The sequence below is a fragment of the Molothrus ater genome, chromosome 27 (genome assembly GCF_012460135.2).
Source record: "Molothrus ater isolate BHLD 08-10-18 breed brown headed cowbird chromosome 27, BPBGC_Mater_1.1, whole genome shotgun sequence".
Taxonomy (NCBI): Eukaryota; Metazoa; Chordata; class Aves; order Passeriformes; family Icteridae; genus Molothrus; species Molothrus ater.
The window spans coordinates 2,356,405-2,379,310 of record NC_050504.2 but is presented as its reverse complement, the minus strand read 5'-3'; the positions used below and the strand labels follow the sequence as shown (position 1 = coordinate 2,379,310).

At 50.3% G+C, this 22,906-nt stretch overlaps 1 protein-coding gene across 1 annotated transcript in view; it reads right to left on the bottom strand.

Moving 5' to 3' along the window:
- Positions 1 to 22,906, bottom strand: part of LOC118696794 (M1-specific T cell receptor alpha chain-like) — a 200,181-nt gene that overhangs the window by 98,887 nt on the left and 78,388 nt on the right. Inside the window, exon 3 of the mRNA XM_054517466.1 lies at positions 2,502 to 2,508. Within this exon, the coding sequence (XP_054373441.1) occupies positions 2,502 to 2,508 (7 nt within the window). The remainder of the gene's footprint in view (positions 1 to 2,501; positions 2,509 to 22,906) is intronic.

The window sequence follows — 22,906 nt, the reverse complement described above, 5'->3', positions numbered from 1 at the left end:
GTGAGAATCGTCCCTGGTCCAAATATAAGCTTCTCTGTCTTCACACTGCTAAGACTTTTTCTAATAACTCACTCTTTCCTCGTGGTGTTCAAAAGTGTTCCAAAAACAGGTGATGAAAATTCATTAGTCCTAATTATCCATGGGTGCAAGTCCATGAGAGGATCCAGAGGTAGATTTACTTCCAAAACTGGAAAGGGAATAAAGGTTAATTGAATTGTTTCAAATAGCTTCATTGAGTATAGAATTTTCAACTTCTCCCTTTCTTCCACCTTTTAGAACCTTCGTGAGCTCTTTTATATATCCAGGATACAAGGAAATACAGGAAGAATGTTGTTTTTCTCTTCTTAATCCTTAGAGTCACCCATCTCCTTTCTTTCCCAAAATTTCTCACCTTCTTTCCCTCTTTCTGTTTTTGTACAGGTCCCTATGCTGTTCATATCATTGTGGTAACCCAGTCCAAAACACAGTGATATATTTCATAACACAAACTGTCTCTGTTCCACTACACAGAATATTGGATTATTCAGGCAGTCACATGACATCTTCAGTGGTTTGAGATCCAACGCACCACATAAAGAAACACCACATGGCTTTCAAGGAAGGATCTCAAATAATATCATAGGGGTTGAGTTGTAAATGAGAACTTGGGTGTTATGTGACACCTGTGAAAGGTCTGATGGAGTTTAGCTGGATAGAAAGCAGAAAAATTATCCGTACCTCTGGTGTTATTTCAGAGCATTTCCTGCAATGCAGTCTAATCCCCCTACTTCTCTTCTTGTCGGTACTAGTGGTAGTGTGAACAGAGTTCTGGGACGTAGCAGGCTGTCTCTGGGGGTGTTGGGAGGATTGGATTAAAAACAGAAGACACAGGAGCGTTGTAAATTGCTGAAGTGACCTTCCAGCTGGGAATTACCCTTGGCAGCCCAGGGTGAATGCATCCAGGGATCCTCTAGCATGGATGCAGTTTAGATGCCAGGTCTCTCCTTGCCTCTGTCTGGCTGTTGCTCAGGGATTCCCCCAGGTTAGCAAGGTCTGGAAATAATTGTACTCTGAGTGTGTCTGCGGCTGTTCCATCTGCTGACTCTCGTGCCTAACTTAAGTGATGGTGGCTGTCCTAGTTTGAAAGACAAGTGCCTGCCAAGGAAGACAGGAACCACCCATGGAGTGGAGAATATTCCCTCCAAATTAATACAACTTTGAAATAAAGTGACTTTCTGGCACACACAGAGGAAAGGGAATAACAGTTCTTTACCAGTATGTGTATGTATAACAACTCAAACAAACAACAGCAGTAGCACCAAACTGACCCAGACACCCAGGCCAGGCCTCTCTCGGCCACAGGCGCTTTCCCCTTCGGTGCAGTTCCGGGCACAGCCAGCAGGGGCGCTGCTGGCTCCCGGCCGGGCAGGGCGGGTGCGGTGATTCCCCCGCGCCAGCAGGGGGCGCTGTGGTGCGAGCTCGGCCGCCTCTCTGCATGTGGGTACTGGTGGGTGGGCAGGCAGGAGAGATGGAGAAGGGGCCCCCTTTACAATCCCACAGGAGCAGCCAGTCCCGGTGCCCCTCTGGATACTGAAACCAGCTCCAGCAGGAACCTTGGAGCAGCAGGCTGCAACGGCAGAGGTGAGAACACTCACAGTGGTAAACCAAGTGTAGGGGAAACTCTGAAGCTGCAGCAGGAGGCACGGGTGTCTGGGCGGACAAGGGTTGTCAAGTTATAGAGTCGCAAAAATCTCTGAAGCAGTGGCAGACAACAGCAGGCCTGGGTGGGGGATTGCTCCTTTGGACAGCTCACTGGCAATGGCTGGTGCTGGGATCAGCAGTGTGCTCCTGCCTCCCTGCTCCTGGTGTAGCACACACTGGTTCTAGGCTTGCAAGTGACAGGGAAGCAGAGAATCAAGCTGGCAATCCCTACTCACAGTGCCAAAGGAAAAGAAAAAAAGATAAACAGGCAAAAAGTGCAGGGCAACAGTGTCACCAGTCAGACACCCTTGCCGTGTGGCTCCTGAGTTGAGCAGCCCCTCTGGAAGGAAGCAGCAGCCCCTGGCCCCCAACTCTCAGGGGATCCCTGCTGCTCCTCGCCCATCGAGATACTTCCTGAGCCAGGGGAGTCAATGACCATTCTGAACACAAAACAAAGACAAGCCCATGAATGGGTAGGGAATTTAAGCCATTCCCAAGACAGTAATATGGGTAGAAAACATGAGAGGAATGGGAAGAAATAGGTGAGGCTTTTGTGGGACAAATGGGACATCCCTGGGCTCTGGCCCTCATGGGGTGCTTGAAGCGTGTCAGGTGTCTGCTGGCAGGACAGCACAGCTGAGCACACGCAGTCAGGAGTTTTCTGGCACGTACTGATGTGAGCTTACTAACACAAATGGCTGTGAGCTGGACCTGTGTGTGCCACTGAGGCAGAATTGGTGGTTGGGGCAGCCTTGGCTGCGGTGACCATGCACTGTTTGAGCTCAGGATCCTGGGAGAAGAGAGCAATGCAAAAACAGGACTGGAGCCCTGGGCTTCAGGAGAGCAGAATTTGGGATCTTCTGGGAGGAATCCCAAGGGTTATGGTCCTGGACAGAGGAGGGGTCTAGGAGAGCTGCTCACGTTCAGAGATTTGCTTTTTGAACCTCAAGAATAGTTTCTCTTGAAAAAGCAGTAAGTCAAGCTTTGTGTCACATGTCCAAAATGATGAACGAAGGGCTCCTAAATCAACTCATAACTGGTTAATACAGAAGGTTCCTGCTGAGTTGTTCAACTGGCCATGATGATCAACTGTCAAAAATGACCTGTTTGCAAGAGCCAAGATCTCAGGTTGAATGGTGAGGAAATTGGTCTTGGACAATTAGGTGGGGTGTTGTGCTGTTTCAGTAATTCTGGTAAATCCAATTTGTGTATGTGCACAGAGTTGTCTAAGGAAAAATAGATGAGGTAAAGCCACCATGTTTTCCTCCTTCAAGAGAAGGGAGAGAGACAGTTTGTGTGTGGTGGTTCAGGTGTTTTCAGTCATTGTGGTACGTAGTTCACACTGTGCTAGGCAGTTCTACAAAAACATCTGGGGGGGTTTTCCTTGCCAGGTGATGTCTCCTCTTTCATGTCTTTGTAGTGCTGCCTTTTGTTTTCCTGTCCCTCTACACTGCTCTACTTCTGAACATCTAACACTGTTCCAGAGGATCCCCTAAACTAAAAATAACATTATCATCCTTGCTTTTTTTGGCAGAGTGGACAGTTATTGTTCATCTAACTAGAATATTGCTCTCACACTTTGGAACGGAATATTGTTGTTAGAAGTGCCTCAGAGAAAGGATCTGGTTACTGATTTGTCTTTTAACACACAACAAGTTAGGGTTAAACACTTGAAAGGTTTTCTGGGAAGCATCTCTCAAGCTTATAAATTTTCAAGTTATTTTCATTCTAGATTTACTAAGTTTTCTAGACCTTCAAGCATTAGTCTCCTCAAAGCCTATTTGCATGCCAAAGGAAAAATCAGTCCATGTTTAAGAATTGTTCAGGATTTATTTTGGTTCAGCTGATGGTGCTTTAATTGACTCTATTTGCTGTTGTTATCGTTGACTGAAGTTGGCTTTTAATTTGATTGTTATCTTAATCATAACATTAGTGGTAGCCTGCAATTGTGAACCATTTTCCTAATCCTACTGCAATAACCAGTGATGTTTTGAACTTTAACAGTTGGTGGACGTTAGGATTTTTCCTCTTCTTTCTCTCAGGGAATTTTTCCCATTTTGTTGCCTGTAAGTTCCTTGCCACAGGAGAATGCTCAGAGCAATATCACCAAGAGAAGTTACTTTTCAATAATTTGCCGAAGCACCTGGCTTTGGAAAGAAGGGGAAGAACAAGCATTCTCATTTCACCAGTCTATTGGCTGCTTCCTGGAGCTGGACAAGTCCATTGCTGGTCACAGCTTGTTGAGGAGGGCTGCAATCCTGGCAGAGTAGATGGGAGAAAATTCGATTGAGAAAAGATGAGTAAAAGCTCTTTCTTTCTCCCTTGCACAAACCAAAGGCCCGTGCTGGAGGACTGCAAGGAATTTGTGTGACAAATTTCCCTGCCAGCAATTTCTTGTCTGTACAAAATGCGCCCAGATCTCCCAAGCTCTCCTTATATGTCAGCTGTTCCCTTCCTTGTGTTCATGGCCCTCCATTGCATTTGTTCCCCTCTGTCCCTGTCCGTCCCAGGCCTGGGAGCCCAGCAGGGGACACATTGGTCCCCAGTCCCAGCAGTGCTGAGCTGAAGAGGATTCCTCCCCAGGGAGCAAGGAGTCAGGACAACATGCCAGGAGGCTGCATGGACAAACGAGACTGGGAAAACGTGGGCCCAGTGCTGAATGGGATGGGGACCAGGTGAACAGGATATGGGACAGGGCTGAGGTCCTGAATGCTTTCTTCACCTCAGGCTTCAGCAGCCAGATCAGCCTTCAGAAATTTCGTTTCCCATAACCCAGGAGGAGGAATATGTACCCTTGCACAATCCATGTCACTGAACCATGGCCATAATGAAAGGATTTGTCCAGAAGGTTTGCAGGGAAGTCAGTGCTGGGAGCTCAACTGAATGAAGAATGCACAACATCCACTCTCTCCTCACCCAGCAAGACCCTTTGTCTGCCTGTTGAAGGCTGTCAATGTGGCTAAGCCAAATCCCCACTTCCCAAAGCCATGCAGACTGTCCCTAAAGAAAAAGGGCTGGGAGCCAAGGCAAGGCACAGAGGAGAAATGAGGCTGTGCTGGACAGGAGCCCAGGCAATGTGCACTAAACCTGCACTTCCCCAAACTGCAGCCTCTGCAGTTCCCAGCACAGATCCTCCTGCACCATCAATGGTACCAGCCCTTCTGGCAGCCCTCCCTCCAGTGCCTTCTAGTGCCACCAGGCCAGAGGGACGTTTCCTGCCCCTGCCATTGCCTGACAAGAGCCCTGGGCAGCAGCTGCCAGAAAGAAATGCTGAGAGATCTGTCATCCCCATCTGCTGGTTTTTGGTTCACTCTGCTGCACAGCTGCTCCAGGGTGGCTGTGCTCCACAGTAATATGTTGCTGCATCGCCTGGGGTTGCTGCCAGGAGCTGCAGAGTGAAGCTGTTCATGGAGCTCTGCACTCTTCCTTTAAAGCGATCTTTGAAACCTTCTCCATAATCCTCACCGTCCCTGTAAATCCGTTCCAGAGAGCCCCGTGGACCCTGACGGTACCAGTACATGAGGTAGCTGCTCATAACATCTCCCTTCATGCTGCAGTGGAAGGTGACTTCATCTCCCTCTCCCACGGTCACTTCCCTGGGGTTCTGCTCCAAGGTCACCTGGCCAGTGACTGCTGCAGAGAGCAAGAACGAGCCACAGTCATTCTAGGATTCAGCAGAGATCAGGGCAATTCTGGCGGGGCTTTGAACTGGCACAGGACCTGTGGGAGGCCAAAATCCTCCTCTTTGAGGCCAGCTGACACAGATGGGCAGAGCTGGTGGCAGCTAGCAAGGCTCACAAGGAAGGTGACACCACATTTCCCTCCATCCTTTTCCCAGTCACACAGGAAGCTTTTCCTGATTTTCCCCAAAGAAGCAGGAGGGATTTGCACCATGGCGGGACAAAAAATTCCTTTTTCCTTGCCAAGACAGGATGGTGAGGAACCCAGTGTCCTGTCCCTGAAGCTGCTGTGGGTGAGCAGAGCAAAGACCGAGGGCTGTCCCAGGCAGTGGGGCCTGTGCCCTGTGCTGCCATGGCCCAGCTGGTCTGTGCCAGAGGGGCGGCAGTGGCCCAGGAGCAGTGTCCAGTGCCAGGGCAAAGCGCTGGGCCCCGAGATGTGAGTGCAGCAGGGAGGTGCCCTGCGTGTGCCCAGGCTGCAGGGGAGGCAGCTGGCATGGAGGTGCCGAGCTCAGAGGCACAAGAGGAGCAGGGCTGCTCTGGCCGTGCTCCACAGGCATGGCTGGGCAGCTGGAGCCGGGCACAGCTGTGGCTGCAAGCGCTCAGCACAGCTGCCCAGAGCCCTGCAGAGCCCAGGGCCACGCTCAGCTCCTGGGGCCAGCAGCCCTTGCCTTCACTTACCTACAATGGGCAAGAAGCCCAGGCACAGGGCACTCCACATGGCCAGGCCCGCTCTCGGTGGCCTCTCTGCAGCTTCTCTGGGCCTGCACAACAGCTCTGCCCACACCTGCCCTGCCTGGGCCTCTGTCATTGCTCTCAGGCCCAGGCCCTGCTGGTCCCTCCCTCTGCCTATGACAACACTGAGGGGGAGAGGTGGGGCACCAGGAGCGCAACTTGAAGCTCTTGCTGCCCTCCTGCCTGTCTCTCACTCTTTGTGGTGCAGTAACAGACCATTTGTTAGGCAGGAAATGCTGTGGTGGGCTAAGAGTGACGTGGTTCTGAGGGGCCAGCCCTGGCCTTTCTCTCAGGGAGTCTCGCAGGCTGCGACTTTGGAGGTGACCAGGGAGGCTGTCAGCTTGTCCTTCCCCTGGCTCTGCTGGCCCTGGCTCTGCTGGGCGTCTCCTCCCATATGGGACACCCCAGGATCTCAGCTCGGCTTGGCCAGGCCACCCCTAAGCCAAAGTGCTCCTCACCCTGCTCCCAGCACTCTGGCCCTGCACCCTACAGGCTCCCAAGTGGTGACACTTCTCCAGCTGCCTCTTCCTCTCAAAGCCCTCGCGGACCCCTGCCCAGCAGCAAAGGCAGCCCAGGACTCTGCAGGTGCTTTGCATGTTCCACTTAAGAAGGGGACCAAGGAAGGCTGAGTGAGACTGGAGCCAGGCAGTCATCAGGCTGACTGCATGACAGAAAAACCTTGAACCTCCTCTACAGAGTAGAACATTGCAATTGGGACTCAGGGGAAGGAAAGTCTCAGTGCTGGGAAAGGAGCTCTTGATGAAAGGCCAGGATCACTGGTGCTGCGTGGGGATGGCACCTGATTTCTTAGGAACAGCCCTGAAGCACTTTGGAATTCACCATCTCCAAATTTCATGGGTGCTGATCCAGACCCGAGCTGGTTTGTGTTAAAGCCAGGCTGGGTTTCCTGTGCCCGTGTGAACAGCGCAGAAGTAGCGGGCAGAGTTGCGGGGCTGCAGGGTCAGCAGGGAGAGATAAACCTCGGCCCGGGAATTATCCCGGGACATCTTGGCCCTCCCCTGCACTGACTGGTCAAAATAAACAGCTGTCGCATCAAAACTAATAAAGGACACCCACTCTGGGCTTCCTCTGGGTGCCTGACGGTACCACCAAATATGATAATTCTCGAAGGTGAATCCGGATCCACGGCAGGAGAGGGTGACGGAGTCCCCGGGCGCTCGCTGCCCTCCGCCGGCCTCCTGCAGCCTCGGCTGTGCGCAGAGCCCTGCGGAGGGAGAGCGCAGGGATCGGGCGGGACGCGGCCGCGGACCGAGGGCGCTGTCCCGGTGTCTCGGTGCCCCCGGTCCGGCACAGCCACAGCCGCCAGCCCCGGCCCACAGCCCCTGTCCCTGGGTCTGCCCCGGCCTTTGCCCGTGTTCCCTGCCCTGCCTCTGCCCCTGTCCTTTCCCCAGCCTCTGGCCTTGTGCCCGTCCCTGTTCGTGCTCCTGCTCCTGTCGCTGCCTGTCGCTGTGGCTGTGCCTGGTTGCCCCGGCCGGGCTCGCTGCCCTCCCCGGCCGGCTCTCACCTGCCGGCCCCAAGGCCAAGGCCAAGGCCAGCAGCCCCGGCCCCGGCCCGGCCAACATCGCGTCCGGCGCCGCGGCAGCCGCACAGGAGCCGAGCGGAGCCGCGCTCGGGCCGCTCCCGCCCGGCCCCGCCTCGCCGGGGCAGCGCCGGCGCCTCTGCCCGCCCCGACTCATCCGCCCCGGGCCCCGGGACCGCGGCCCCGCCGGGCGGGACAGGCAGCGGTGCACGAAGGGACGAGCGACAGCGCCGCGTGAGGCTTTATTTTCTCTTCGTCAGCAAAGAGCGGTATAGACACGAGGCTCTGAAACCTCTTGCTCGGAGGCCGTTTTTGTTGCTCCCACTGTCTCGCCAGTGAGTGCCTGGGGTTGGGCAATAAGCTGTGATGGGACACAGCAGCACCACTTTTGCCGATTGAGCAAAGGAATATCCCATTCTGTAATATTTGTTTCTCAGAAATAAAGCTCACGGAAAGGAGGAAAGGGGACATTCGGAGTGATGGCCTTTGTCTTCCCAAGGAATCATTCTGTGAAAGACCGATTTTCCTAGAAATGGCTAAAAACCTCCCTGTTGATGGAGACGTAGGGCAGAATGTCCTCATTTTTCCTGTACTGCAGAGTCAGCTTTCTTTGCTTTTCAGCTGCTGATGTGGAGCATCTCTCCAAGTTTAAAAGGCTGTCAGCTGGACCTGTTTAGCATAGAGAAGGAGAAGCTGGTGGGGTTGCACTTTGACAATAAGCCTGGCAGCAAACTAGGATAAAGTTAGAGCAAGGCATTTTCCAATTGCTCGCAATTCTACTCTAAATCGAATTAGCAATAAAGCAGAAGCCCTGCGGTGTGCAATAAAGGCCAGGAATACCTGAGGTACACAGCGGTGGCACCTGACTTCTTGCAAACAGCCTTGAGACGCATTGGCTGCAGCCCCTGGCAACTCTCACCTTCCCGGCATCTAAGGCAGCCTCTGCTGGGCCCCGGGAGGTTTGTGTTAAAGCTCATCTGCATTTCCTGTCCCCGTGGGACGGCACAGAAATACCGGGCAGAGTCCTGAGCTTGCAAGGACCGCAAAGAGAGATAAGCCTCGGATCGGGAATTGTCCCTGGAAATCTTGGCCCGACCCTTCACCGCTGCCCCGTAGTCCTTTACACTGCCGATGGTGGAGCTGATATAGGACACCCACTGTGGGCGGCCTCCGGGTGCCTGACGGTACCACCTAATAGAACGATCCTTAAAGGTGAATCCGGATCCACGGCAGGAGAGGGTGATGGAGTCCCCGGGCGCTCGCTGCCCTCCGCCGGCCTCCTGCAGCCTCGGCTGTGCGCAGAGCCCTGCGGAGGGAGAGCGCAGGGATCGGGCGGGGCGCGGCCGCGGACCGAGGGCGCTGTCCCGGTGTCCCGGTGCCCCCGGCCCGGCACAGCCACAGCCGCCAGCCCCGGCCCACAGCCCCTGTCCCAGGGTCTGCCCCGGCCTTTGCCCGTGTTCCCTGCCCTGCCTCTGCCCCTGTCCTTTCCCCAGCCTCTGGCCTTGTGCCCGTCCCTGTTCGTGCTCCTGCTCCTGTCGCTGCCTGTCGCTGTGGCTGTGCCTGGTTGCCCCGGCCGGGCTCGCTGCCCTCCCCGGCCGGCTCTCACCTGCCGGCCCCAAGGCCAAGGCCAAGGCCAGCAGCCCCGGCCCCGGCCCGGCCAACATCGCGTCCGGCGCCGCGGCAGCCGCACAGGAGCCGAGCGGAGCCGCGCTCGGGCCGCTCCCGCCCGGCCCCGCCTCGCCGGGGCAGCGCCGGCGCCTCTGCCCGCCCCGACTCACCCGCCCCGGGCCCCGGGACCGCGGCCCCGCCGGGCGGGACAGGCAGCGCCGGCCGCGCCCGGACCGCGCCCGCAAAGCAGCGCTGCGCGCTTGGACAGCGCCTTCTGCCAAAGGGACCCGTGGCCAACGCGCCCTGAAATTCGCCCTCGTAGCACAGAAGGTAACTGGCATCGGCGCTGCCGTGGGCAAAACGCTGCCCACACTTGAAGGTGGTGATGGCTCCTCTCTCCTCGGAACTGCTGAAGCCACTCTCGACTACTGGGGACACATCTTGACTCCCCACTTTGTCATGTCAGTTGTTTTTCACCTGAGCAGAGAGGACACAAGGATGCTCAGCATACAATCATGAAGGGAGTTTATTCTTTTATACTTCAGCTAAGCACACAGCTGTGCTCTCTCCTAGCCCATGGCCCATCCTGCTGTCAGATCTGGCCAGTGACTCCTGCTCACATAATCCCTGAGTGCTTGTCCTGTGCTGGATCTCTGCACCCTGGTGTCATGCAGGTGGTGCAGACGAGTGGTCAGCAGTGCAGGGAAGTGGATTCTTTGAAACTCAGGCCCCATGCAGAGGCTGGACTTTCTCTGGAATTCTGACTGATTCCACTACTGGAATAGTTCAGTGTCTGGTTTCATTGGAAAATATGTCTTCCGGTGTTTTTCTCTTGTTATGAGGTATTCTGAGCTAGGAAGGGCTGCCTGGAGGTGGGTGATCAGGACAAACCAGCCCTGAGGTCAGAGCTCCTCGTCTCAGGCACTGCTCTTTCTTGTAAGCAGGCGAATATTACAGTTAGCCCTCTCAGAGCATTTGTCACTGAAGACTTTGAGAAATAACTTGTGCTACAACAGGAGTGTTGAGGACAACCCTGTGTCCTCTTCAGGCTGCAAGTTTCTAAGCTAAAAAGGAACCGGGGAAATCTGCAAATGATACAAAGAAAATTTTGGTTGGGGAAACGAGAGGCACACAGATGAATGAGGAGAGCTATTCTGCATGGGTTGGTTTTCTGTATTTCTGTTCTTTGCTGCATTTGTGGTATGTGTTCTTCTGTCAGAACCTAAGGTGTGGTGTTGTTCTGTAAGGCTGCAGACACAGGTACAGGCTGCCAAGCTGTCTCCTAAAACTATCAGCCCAGATGCTGTTATTTCTGGAGAGCCAGAATGGGCATAAGGAAAGGTGAGCAGAAGAGGAGGCAGCTCTGTGCCAGTGGGAAGTCAGGAATTAATTCTAGATGTTGTTTGGTTTTTGCGTGTTGGTTTTGCCATGATTTCTCAACTCTCTTTCTGTCAAAACACACATTTTCTCACTCCACCCTTCTGTTCCTCTCCCGCATGGCACAGAGGGGGACTGAGTGAGCAGCTGTGTGGGGCTGAGCTGCCCGATGGGGGCAAGGGCAGGAGGTGCTCACAGCCTTGTCCTGTTCACTCGTGAATGTTCTCAAGAATGGAACTTGCAGAGTCTGGGGTATTTCAACTCAGTGTCAGATCCCCCTCAACATTTTCTTCTGCACGCTAAACCAGCCCAGATCTCCCAGGCTCTCCTTATATGTCAGCTACTCCCTTCCTTGTGTTCATGGACCTTCATTGCATTTGTTCCCCTCTGTCCATGTCCTTCCCAGGCCTGGGAGCTCAGCAGGGCACACATTGGTCCCCAGTCCCAGCAGTGCTGAGCTGAAGAGGATTCCTCCCCAGGGAGCAAGGAGTCAGGACAACATGCCAGGAGGCTGCATGGACAAACGAGACTGGGAAAACGTGGGCCCAGTGCTGAATGGGATGGGGACCAGGTGACACAGGATATGGGACAGGGCTGAGGTCCTGAATGCTTTCTTCACCTCAGGCTTCAGCAGCCAGATCAGCCTTCAGAAATTTCATTTCCCATAACCCAGGAGGAGGAATATGTACCCTTGCACAATCCATGTCACTGAACCATGGCCATAATGAAAGGATTTATCCAGAAGGTTTGCAGGGAAGTCAGTGCTGGGAGCTCAACTGAATGAAGAATGCACAACATCCACTCTCTCCTCACCCAGCAAGACCCTTTGTCTGCCTGTTGAAGGCTGTCAATGTGGCTAAGCCAAATCCCCACTTCCCAAAGCCATACAGACTGTCCCTAAAGAAAAAGGGCTGGGAGCCAAGGCAAGGCACAGAGGAGAAATGAGGCTGTGCTGGACAGGAGCCCAGGCAATGTGCACTAAACCTGCACTTCCCCAAACTGCAGCCTCTGCAGTTCCCAGGACAGATCCTCCTGCACCATCAATGGTACCAGCCCTTCTGGCAGCCCTCCCTCCAGTGCCTTCTAGTGCCACCAGGCCAGAGGGACGTTTCCTGCACCTGCCATTGCCTGACAAGAGCCCTGGGCAGCAGCTGCCAGAAAGAAATGCTGAGAGATCTGTCATCCCCATCTGCTGGTTTTTGGTTCACTCTGCTGCACAGCTGCTCCAGGGTGGTTCTGCTCCACAGTAATACGTTGCTGCATCGCCTGGGGTTGCTGCCAGGAGCTGCAGAGTGAAGCTGTTCATGGAGCTCTGCACTCTTCCTTTAAAGCGATCTTTGAAACCGTCTCCATAGATATCTCTATAGTCTTCATAAATCCATTCAATGCCCTGTGGGCCCTGACGGTACCAGTACATGTAGTAGTCGCTCATATCACCTCCCTTCATGCTGCAGTGGAAGGTGACTTCATCTCCCTCTCGCACTGAAACTCCCCTGGGGTTCTGCTCCAAGGTCACCTGGCCAGTGACTGCTGCAGAGAGCAAGAACGAGCCACAGTCACTCCAAGATGCGGCAAAGGTCAGGGCAATGCTGGTGGGGCTTTGGACTGGCACAGGACCTGTGGGAGGCCAAAATCCTCCTCTTTGAGGCCAGCTGACACAGATGGGCACAGCTGGTGGCAGCTAGCAAGGCTCACAAGGAAGGAGACACCACATTTCCCTCCATCCTTTTCCCAGTCACACAGGAAGCTTTTTCTGATTTTCCCCAAAGAAGCAGGAAGGATTTGCACCATGGCGGGACAAATTCCTTTTTCCTTGCCAAGACAGGATGGTGAGGAACCCAGTGTCCTGTCCCTGAAGCTGCTGTGGGTGAGCAGAGCAAAGACCAAGGGCTGTCCCAGGCAGTGGGGCCTGTGCCCTGTGCTGCCATGGCCCAGCTGGTCTGTGCCAGAGAGGCGGCAGTGGCCCAGGAGCAGTGTCCAGTGCCAGGGCAAAGCGCTGGGCCCCGAGATGTGAGTGCAGCAGGGAGGTGCCCTGCGTGTGCCCAGGCTGCAGAGGAGGCAGCTGGCATGGAGGTGCCGAGCTCAGAGGCACAAGAGGAGCAGGGCTGCTCTGGCCGTGCTCTACAGGCATGGCTGGGCAGCTGGAGCCGGGCACAGCTGCGGCTGCAAGCGCTCAGCACAGCTGCCCAGAGCCCTGCAGAGCCCAGGGCCACGCTCAGCTCCTGGGGCCAGCAGCCCTTGCCTTCACTTACCTACAATGGGCAAGAAGCCCAGGCACAGGGCACTCCACATGGCCAGGCCCGCTCTCGGTGGCCTCTCTGCAGCTTCTCTGGGCCTGCACAACAGCTCTGCCCACACCTGCCCTGCCTGGGCCTCTGTCACTGCTCTCAGGCCCAGGCCCTGCTGGTCCCTCCCTCTGCCTATGACAACACTGAGGGGGAGAGGTGGGGCACCAGGAGCGCAACTTGAAGCTCTTGCTGCCCTCCTGCCTGTCTCTCACCCTGCATGGTCCCCATCTTTCTCTTAAGCCCTCTCCATATTCACACTTTGTGTGATCCTGTGAAAGAGCCTCAGGCTTGATTTGGGGTGACTCAGTGGGAACTCTACATTGGGAAATTCCAGTCCTAAACCACAACAGCCTCCTTTGGCATCCAGTGTGGGGCATGAAGGGTTGAGATAAGAATAGATCTGCCCAGAGTGGGCTGCAGACCGATCTGATCTCAGCATTAGTTGTATCAGGTCTGGAGCCAGTGGTGCCAATGCTGCTGGGGCTGTTCCTGTGGCTGTGGGACCTAACCCTGTGTATGTTCCCATATGAGCTCCCCATGCTGATATTGTGCAGGGCTGTGGGCACTGAGAAGGGGATTGGGGAGAGGACAGCAACTCTCAGCCTCTGGAGGTGGCTCCTGTCAAGTGTTAGAGAAAGATACTGTCCCAAGGATGATCTAGTAGTGCTCCCAGGCAGGTGGAAGCCCATGGCCAGAGACTCTATTTGTCATCAAAATAAAACTGTGTGTGCACAGTGCCTCTTAGAGGTGTCCATATAATCCAGGCTGGGGTGTCTCTTCTCTGTCTCCTTGCAGGTTATGTTTCAATACAGGTCACAAAAGAGGAATTTCCCTGGTTGTCAAAGGCTTTGGCATAGCCAGGAATCAACTGAGGCCCTCCCTACAGAAATCCTAGATTTGAGATCTCTTTTCAAATTCTGCTTTAGGAAGACAGACATTGCCCAGAGCTCTGCACTCCCGAGTACTGAATAGTTTTGCAGGGGGAAGATTGGGTTCTAATTAGTTCAGTTCAGACAACATCTGCTGACTGAAATATAAGTCAAAGAGAGAACTTGCCTTACAGTCAGGTAATTAACCATACTCCTTTTGAGTTTCTGTTTATGTTAGATCTAATTTTGTCAGGAAGTTTATAGGATTTTGGGTCACAACAGAGATAGGTCAGATTTTGCCTAGCAGATGCAGGAATATGATTATTACATTGCATTTCTAATGTGGTATAAAAACACTGGAGGGTTCAGTGGCACAAAAAGGTGTTTAGTGTTGCCCATTCTCATGGTGTTCTTCACTATGTTTTCCCATGTAACCTCTTGGAGAAAGCTTTATTCTTTCAGGATGCTTTTAATATTCTCTGCCACTGGAGAGAGCTCTCACCATTTTGACTTGATCAGCAGGACAGATGTCAACTACCACACTGCATGTTAGAGAATCAAGGCATTACTTTATTCTGGCTAGGAGGTGCAACCAAAATCATTTCATCCACACATTGCACGGGTTGTGCAGAGAAAATCCTTCCATCACACAAGGTTTTCATTGGGGTTTTCTTGTACTTCTACAGTTGCAACCCAGGGAAATTCATTGGTTCAATGCTCATTGCTCCCAAGTTCCACAGTCTGTAGTATTTGATTTTTTTATTGATCCCTGCACCATGGATGTTATTTTGGTTCTCAGTCTTGGTTCTCTCATTGAACTTTTCCCAGACCAGGTGTCTCTGACCTTGCCAGGGCTGATGTTTGGAACTGATGTTCATTAATGGTCATTATTTTTTGTGTATCTTCTGTGCTGCTCCCAGTCTGCTGGGATGTTTTATATGTCTGCTGAAATTTCTTTATATAGTTTTAGTCAGGGCATTTGTTCCCCTTTGCCAAAGGGAGAAGGAACTGAAGTTTCTTTTCAAAGGACTGTTTCAGCACTGCAGGCCTGAGGGTGTGAGCAGAGCAAGCTCAGTGCAGCAGCCCTTGCTGTGTGCCATGCAGAGGCTCTCTTGAGGGCTTCAGGAACTCAGGCAGGGGCAGCAAAGCCTTGTTTCCCCTTCAGGATGTGGTTACCTTGTGTTCTCAAAAGCAGGGGAGGGTTGATGCTGCCTGGTGTGACTGAGTCAGAAATGGTGACCACAGCATCCTGCCTGTAGCTTGTGAGAGGGGCATGGGCTGGGGAAGGTGTGGGCTGGGCTCTGTTAGGTAAGAGCCAAGTTGCTATGGAAACTATCACTCCATCAAACCACCCCGGATTATTTTCTGGTGGCCCCTGCCTCCTGTCCCTGAGTGCAAAACAGCAGCAGGGTTTCTTCCCTGCTGACAGGAGCATTTTCCTCCCTCGTGCCTTCAGCAAGGACTCTCCTCACTGAGGCTCCTGAATGTGCCAGAGACATTTCCCTGCACCAAGTCTGCAAAAGACAAATTCAGCCAACAGGAAATCTGCAGTATCAAAGCTGTGTTTCTGATCCCAGTGGGCTTTAGGACATTTGGATTTCAGCAATCTCCATCCCATCTTCAGAAGTAAAAAACACAGAAAACCCACAGCATTTTGTGCTAGTACATCTTTATTTTTGTCACTACTGCAGGAACCTAAAATGGATGTGTAATACGTTTGGCAGAAGAAATACAGGCTTAATGAAGAAATTAACATTATCTAGTTCAATAAAATTACTTCAGATTCTACAGAGCTCTTCTTATCTGCAATACACATTTTTATTATTAAATCAATCTAAACCCTAAGCAACAAAAGGCAGCTCGTGGGCTGGAATTCCCCCAGCAGTGCTACTCCAGTTCCTCAGGCAGTAACACAACGTGCCTGGGAAAGGTGCTTCTCAAAGGCATCTCTCAGCAGTGAGCACTGGAGTTTTCAAAGCTACTGAAGCAGGTTGGACACTGGTGTGCAAATGCCAGAAGAGTGGGAGGGATCTCCTTAGCAGGAGGATGAGGATAAATCCACTGTGCTCAGTTGTCAGAGGAGAGGAAAGAGCAAAAGCACTTAAAACTCTTCAGTGTAAATCAGCTGGCCAGGCAGGAGTGAAGAGTGTTGCATGTCTTCAGGGGAAGGTGCTGCCTTGTGTCCTGGCTGGTCTCTGCCAGCAGCTCTGGCCCTGCTTGTTCAACCCCTTGTGCTGCTGGTTCCCACTCTTTGCTGCTCTTCTTTGGGTTCATTGCCCATGTCTGGAAGAGCAAAGGGAGGTTTAAAGTACATTTAATGAAATTGGGCCTATGAACCAGTGTTTGATAACTGTGAGCTCCCTTACCTCAGAAAAGAAACAGTTTGATACTCATGAGGGTATTGAAGGCGATGCTCTTTGCCAGCAGGACTCTCAACCCCAACACAGCCATGGACAGCATGTTCCCTCTCTGCCCTCCAGCATCTGCTCAGTGACCAGAAAAGAGGGGAGACATCATGGTCTAGGTTTTGGTGCTGTGATCTTGGCAGAAAGTGGAAAATCCACAGGTGAGAGTTTCAGGGAAAGGAAGAGCAGCAAAAGAACAGCCGAGAGAGAACATGGCAACCAGAGGGGAGCAACCTTGGGACAGCAACCTTGGAACACAATCTGCTGAATGTGTTGTGTTCTGAATCCTCTGCCCTGGAGAAAATACATTTCCATGCCTTTATCCTGCAGAGAGCAATGTAACCTCACATTCGTGTTTGGGTAACTCACCTTGTGCTGAGGCATTTGTGCGGTTGCAAACCCTGTCAGTGGCTTCTATTCCTGGTTCTTCAGCCTCCTCTTCTGTAGTATGATAAAGAAAAGGCATTTGAAACTATATCCACCTTTTATAGAGGATAAAAAGAATGTTTAGATGAAATTTCTCATAAAAAATTGGAGGCACGATCAGAGTGGGCCTCAGCTGGTCAGGAATAATTCCAACATTAATTTGAGCAGACAATTTCTCCATGCAGTTGCAAGAAACAGAAGAATTCCTGCATTGTGTCGTTTTACTCTTTGAATGACCTTCAGGACTAAAAAAACAGTCCCACCAAATATGACAGTTTACTTAATTAAAAAAGCCTCACAACACACTCCACGTTTAACTTCTTTTGGTTTTAGAGAGGCTGTTTCAGCTTGTGCTGCAGCAAGTTTCCTTCTATAGGCTAGAGTATTCCATCATAAGGAAATTCACATTTTGAAGCAATAGATTGTGTCTTTCCTCTTCTCCCCAGAAAAGTATCTCAAAGTAATTAAACAGTTGAAACCATTTCTTTTAGATGCTTTGAAACATCTTTCATTTTTCCCTGCTGAAATCCCAAATGTCTTTCTTATTTCTGCTGGCTGCCCAGGGCAGTGCTGTCCAGAAGGAGAACACCAAGCCCCACAGGCCACTGTCTCCAGAAATAAGTGACAGCTGTGCCACCAAACTGTACCTGGCTTTGCTGTTATCGTGCGGTTGCCGAATTTGGCCGTGCAGGTCACCTCTGTGTCTTTTGTCACCCTGACCACTTTAATTGCATTGTACAACCCCTGTGACGTCAGAATGGATGGGCTCTGTTCATAGACCACCTCCTGAGAGGGCATCTCCAAGCTGATGTTCTTTGTAGGGGAGTTCCTTGCCAAACAAGCTGCTTTCCCAGAGCTGCCCCCTCCTTCCAGTTTCTTTGATTTCATCACAATGACTTCGGGATCAGAAGTTTTTGAAATGCCTGAAAAGAAAAGCAAGGTTTGGACAGGATTGATTTTACTGCAGGCTTGCTTGGCTGCTGAGTGACCCAAAATTCACATATGCTTTATCTGTGACTAATTTGTAGCATTAGCAATCACTTTTTGTGGTCTTTATTTCTTGCTGCTTCTTCCAAAAGATCAAATTTAAAGACAGAAATGGGTATGGGGGACATATTTAATAGGAGATTTAATCCCACAGGATCACAACTACCTTTTGCCAAAGCTTGTGCTTGTAAGTGATCCCTTGATTTTATAATAGACCTACAAACAAGAGGGGAGCTTTGATGAATGTCACTCCAAGACTCCACTTATTCTGCTTTCTCAGCCATTTAATTCCAAAACATAACAATTCTACCTGGATTGCCTTGCACATTCATGACAGACATAAATAAATCCTGTTTTTATTTTACGCTCCCCACTAGACGCCCAACAGAAATCCAACACATTACCTTGGCTTAACCAGTTCAGTTGAATCCAGTCTCTGAACAATTTATTAAGATTAAACTAGTACAGAAATGTTGCATAAGATTTTATTTCAAGCTTTTGTACCCTTCTCTGCTATCAGTGTTGTATTTTTAACTCTGACACAAAAGATAGTCTTAGGAACTTGTATGCCAACTTCCACAGACACTTTATTTCCCTTTAGACAGTCCAAGTGTGACTTTAAACCCAACACTGATTATTGCAATCTTATTAAGAAATCTGAATAAGTGGATAGATGTAGGTCCCAAGGAAATTCAGAATGATAGCAGACAGAACTTGGAGTTCAAGTTCTTTGGCAACATCGGAAAGTGGAATAAGAATATTTTTACATATGAATTGTCTAGCTGCATGCAAAAGATTACACATAGAAAGTAAAATTAGTGACTGAAAAACATGAATGAATGTCTGCATAAATTTTAGGGGGAATAAAATACTTGCAAAGGGGGAAACTGAAAGAGTATCAACTCAGAAAATGGTAATGTATAAAGGATACCTACTTGGCTCCACGGTCAGTTGAGTTCCATTCCCAAAGACAAGAGCAGCAGTAACTCACAGTTAAAATGCGTAAATCAAAAAGGGCTCGCTTTGCTATTCTTCCTCTACACATTTCCTTCCCAGTTGCACCATGATTGGCCAGAGCCTGTCAGTCCTGTGCATTCTGTGTTCTCTGAGAAGACCTTGAAAGGCTTTTCACGTGGTCTCCTCTCCAGGCTTTCCAAAGAGCCAGAACACAAACAGGCTGCTTCTCTGCAGTAGCTCCCTGGGCAGGATCTTCAGCAAGCAATAATGTACACAGTGCAATTGTAGTTCAGAGAGCAGAAGATTTGTTTTATCTGACCCCAGAAGGCTCACCTGAGTCCCACTCGTTTGCATTCCCTGACAGTACAGCCATGAATTCCGACCACTGCTTGCTTCTGGAAGGGATTAGTGTTTTATGTTCTAAAAATTTATTTGAACAAAAAGTTGTACTTCTCCTTTACTTTCATCTTACAAAGTCAAAGGCGGAGCCCTCCATTCCAGAAGGTAATGGGCCTTAGCATTTTTTTAGAATGTTTAATCTGGAATAAACCAAACAGTACCTAAAGGAAAACCTTCTCTGTCCTTAACTCTGCCCTCAACAGAATATGCCTGGATATCCCACAGTGGCACTAATGGTTGTTATTTTATGTCATTTTGATTTGGGGAGTTGGCAAAAGATTGGAAAATATCCGTGCTGTAAACACCTTAAAATGCATATTAGTGTCTCCCAAAGGAATTCAAAACCCAAAGGAGGAGATTGCTCACATCCTGGAAACTTTGGCTTCAACTTCTTGAGTATTTCAGCAGCCTCAAAAGGGAGTCTGATACTTAAGGCCCAGCATCTTTTACCATCAAAGTTAATACCAGAATCTCTGTGCAGCTCTGAAAATATCCTGTCATTAGCTAGAAAAAGAAAATAATCAAACAGGATGAAAAGATAGGTCTTTCTTCAGAATGGTGACTTTGCTTGGGGTGACATGCACCTTTTTTGCACAAAATGGAATTCCAAACGAAGATGGAAATAAGTAAAGCTGCTAATAATCCCTACTCCCCACATTGCTCTTTGCAGAACCCACACAACCTGGGAGCCAATTGTCTTTCATTCCAGGAGCTCTTGGAAATGAGGCACTTGTGAGAATTTAAGCCCAAGGCTATTTCACCTCCTTCCTGCTCTGTCCCCAGGGCAGTGGACACTGTCAGTGTGGTGCCAGTGTCAAACGAGAACTTCTCCAACCAGGAGTTACAGATGTGTCTAAAACTCCTCATACTGGGAGCTCTTCACTGAGCTCTGCATTCCTGCCCCAAGTCAGTCAGTGCAAGCCCGCTGGAGAATTGGACACTGGACAGTAAATTTGGGCCAGAGTGCTGCCCAAAGTGGGAATAAGTTATCACAGGCTAAGCAGTGCCCTGCTGGTGTTTGGGGATCATGGAATAATGGTACTGTGCAGAGTCAGCCCAGTTGTTCCTGGAAACCTTCCTGAGCAGATCCAAGCTGCGGGTTTGGCTTGAAAGCCTGGCTGGAGAGTGAGTGCATTCAAGGGATTATTGCAGCTGAAAATCCTTTCTGTCAACCCAAACGTTTAAACTATTTTGTCCACCTGCACCTCAATTTTCAATGAAGTTTTAGGAAGAAAGAAATGTCACTTACTTGGTTCAACTGTGAGAGTTGTCCCTGGTCCAAATATAAGCTTATCTGTCTTCACACTGCTAAGACTTATTCCAATAACTCACTCTTTCCTCGTGGTGTTCATAAGTGTTGTAAATCAAGAGATAGAAAGCCAAATATTTTTTCTAATTATCCATGGGTGCAAGTCCATGAGAGGATCCAGAGGTACATTTACTTCCAAATCTGGAAAGGGAAAAAAGGCTAATCGAATTGTTCAATGATTTTCAATTATTTCAAATAGCTTGATTGAGTGTAGAATTTTCAACTTCTCCCTTTCTGCCATCTTTTAGAATCCCCTTGAACTCTTCTATCTTTCCAGGGTAAAAGGCATTATAGAAAGAATATTCTATTTGTCTCTTTAGTGATTACAGTCACCCATCTCCTTTCTTTCCCAAAATATCTCACTTTTCCCCGTCTTTCTGTTTTTGTACAGGTCCCTATGCTGTTTATATCATTGTGGTACTCCGGCCCCTGTACACAGTGATCTATTTCCTTATAAAAACTGTCTCTGTTCAACTACACAGAATTTAGGATTATACAGGCAGTCACATGACCTCTTCAGTGGTTTAAGACCCAACGTACCACATGAAAAAACACCATAGGGCTTTCAAGAAAGGATATAAGATAGTATCAGAGAGGTTGAGTTGTAAATGAGAACTTGGGGATTACATGACACCTCTGATAAGTCTGAGAGCATTAAGCTGGATAGGAAGCAGGAAAAGAATCAGTACTTTTCATGTTATATCAAAGCATTTCTGAAAATTCTCCTGACTTGCTGAAAGCTGTCCCTTTCTTCCCCTTTGTTTCAGTGCTCAGAAGCAGGAGGAATGTGCCCTCTGGTCTCTTAGAATTGGTTCCTGGGGTCATTTAGTATCTTAGAAAGTCTTCATGGTGTTTTAGGTAAGAGGAGAAAGTAGACAAATGGATTATTCTTTTTTGTGTCGGGGCACTGAAACCTTGGGAGTGAGGATCAAAGAGTGCAGGAGATGTTGTACATTGATCAAATCCTTCATGATATTCATCTTCTGTATCATAAATCCGTGACAGCCAGAGCTGAACCAGCTGTGCTCCCTCCCATATTTTGTGTACCTATACACTGGTGGGTGGAATGAGGAGCAGAAGAGGCCTTGGCTCCATGTAAGCACTCCTCAGCAATAACTCAAACATCCCTAAATTACCAACATGCTTTCCAGCACAGATTCAAAACATTGTCCCATTCCTGCTATGAAGAAAATTAGCCATACTCAAACCAAAACCATCACATTATTAAAAAAAAAAAAAAAAAAAAAAAACCAAACCAAAACACCCTCTTTCCCTGGTTCTTTCTGCCTGTGGGAGATGTTGACAAGGAAGGAAGGAATTACCACCACATTAATGGTTTGGGGTTTGCTTGTGGGAGACTGCTGTTGTTATTGCTGTAGCACCTCTGCATCTGTTTCTGCAAAAGACAGCCCAGACTAGTCTTGAGAAGTCTGGGAAGAGCCTTGCCTTGCAGCAACCACAAAAGATCTGGCAAGATTAAATCCCCTTCTTCCAATTCTGCCCTGGCACTGCCTGCGTTTCAAGCACTGTGCCCTTTTCAAGTTCTCTCATGCTGCAGAAATAGGTGGCTGTGTCTGCAGCTGCTGGCGAGAGCAGTTGCAGCCTCAGCTGGTTCCTGGAGGGGTCTGCAGAGCTGTTGACTCGTTTCTGGAAGGATGCAGCGATGTGCTGGAGTCCTGTGAAAGGATACTGCATCACCAGGTGCTGCAGCTCTTTGCCAGGAGTCTGCCGGATCCAGTCCCACGCGTAGTTGCTGTCAGCGATGGCTACACCAGAGATGTGGCAGGTGAACCAGACAGACTCTGAGATCTTCCCTACTGTAGGGCCTGAGGCCGCTGTCTTCACTTGAGAAAGGCCACCTGCAGCCCCAGGAGACAAGGGTAAACAAAAAGCAACAGCTTAAGCAATCAGTCTATTCCACCATGTCCCCATGGTTCTGCTTGTGATATCCAGGATCCAGCAGCTGCAAACCCATCTGCTCAACAACTCTGTCTCCCTGTAGAACCTCCTATCTTGGAGACGCGCACACAGCCTTCCACATTCTCCCACTGAGCTCCCAAATGACCCTCTAGAATTCCCCATTTCCTCTGCTCATCCCTCAGGCAGCAAAACCTGTGGGCTGGACTGAGTGGAGATGAGCTGTGCCCAAAATCACAGCAGGACTATTCACACACCCATCCATTTGGACTGGATACCTGTAATACTGGAAACCAAGGGAAACAGGAATATTGCTTCAAAGCTGAACCTCTTAGGGGGAATGAGAAGTGAGTTGGCATGACACATGCCAAGAAGATAAACATAAAGGTTAGAGATCCTTTGGGGAGAGCAAAAGGTAGGATTTCCCTGTTAGAATCAAACATTGGAAAACTCTGTGCTGTGTCTACAGCAACCCTGAACATCTGGGCAACACAGACCCCTTTGAGCTCCGAGGCAGAGAGCTGGGATGCTGACAGGTGGTTTGTGTTCAGCCTCAGCTGGATCTGTGTCTCTGTGCGAACAGCACAGAAGTAGCAGGCGGTGTCCCCAGCACGGAGGAGATGCAGGCTGAGAGATGCCACAGACTGGGAATTGTCCCTGGAGGCTGTGGCTCGACCTTCCACTGCTGACCCAAACTGCGTCTGTGATGAGTAATGGCTTATCCAGGACACC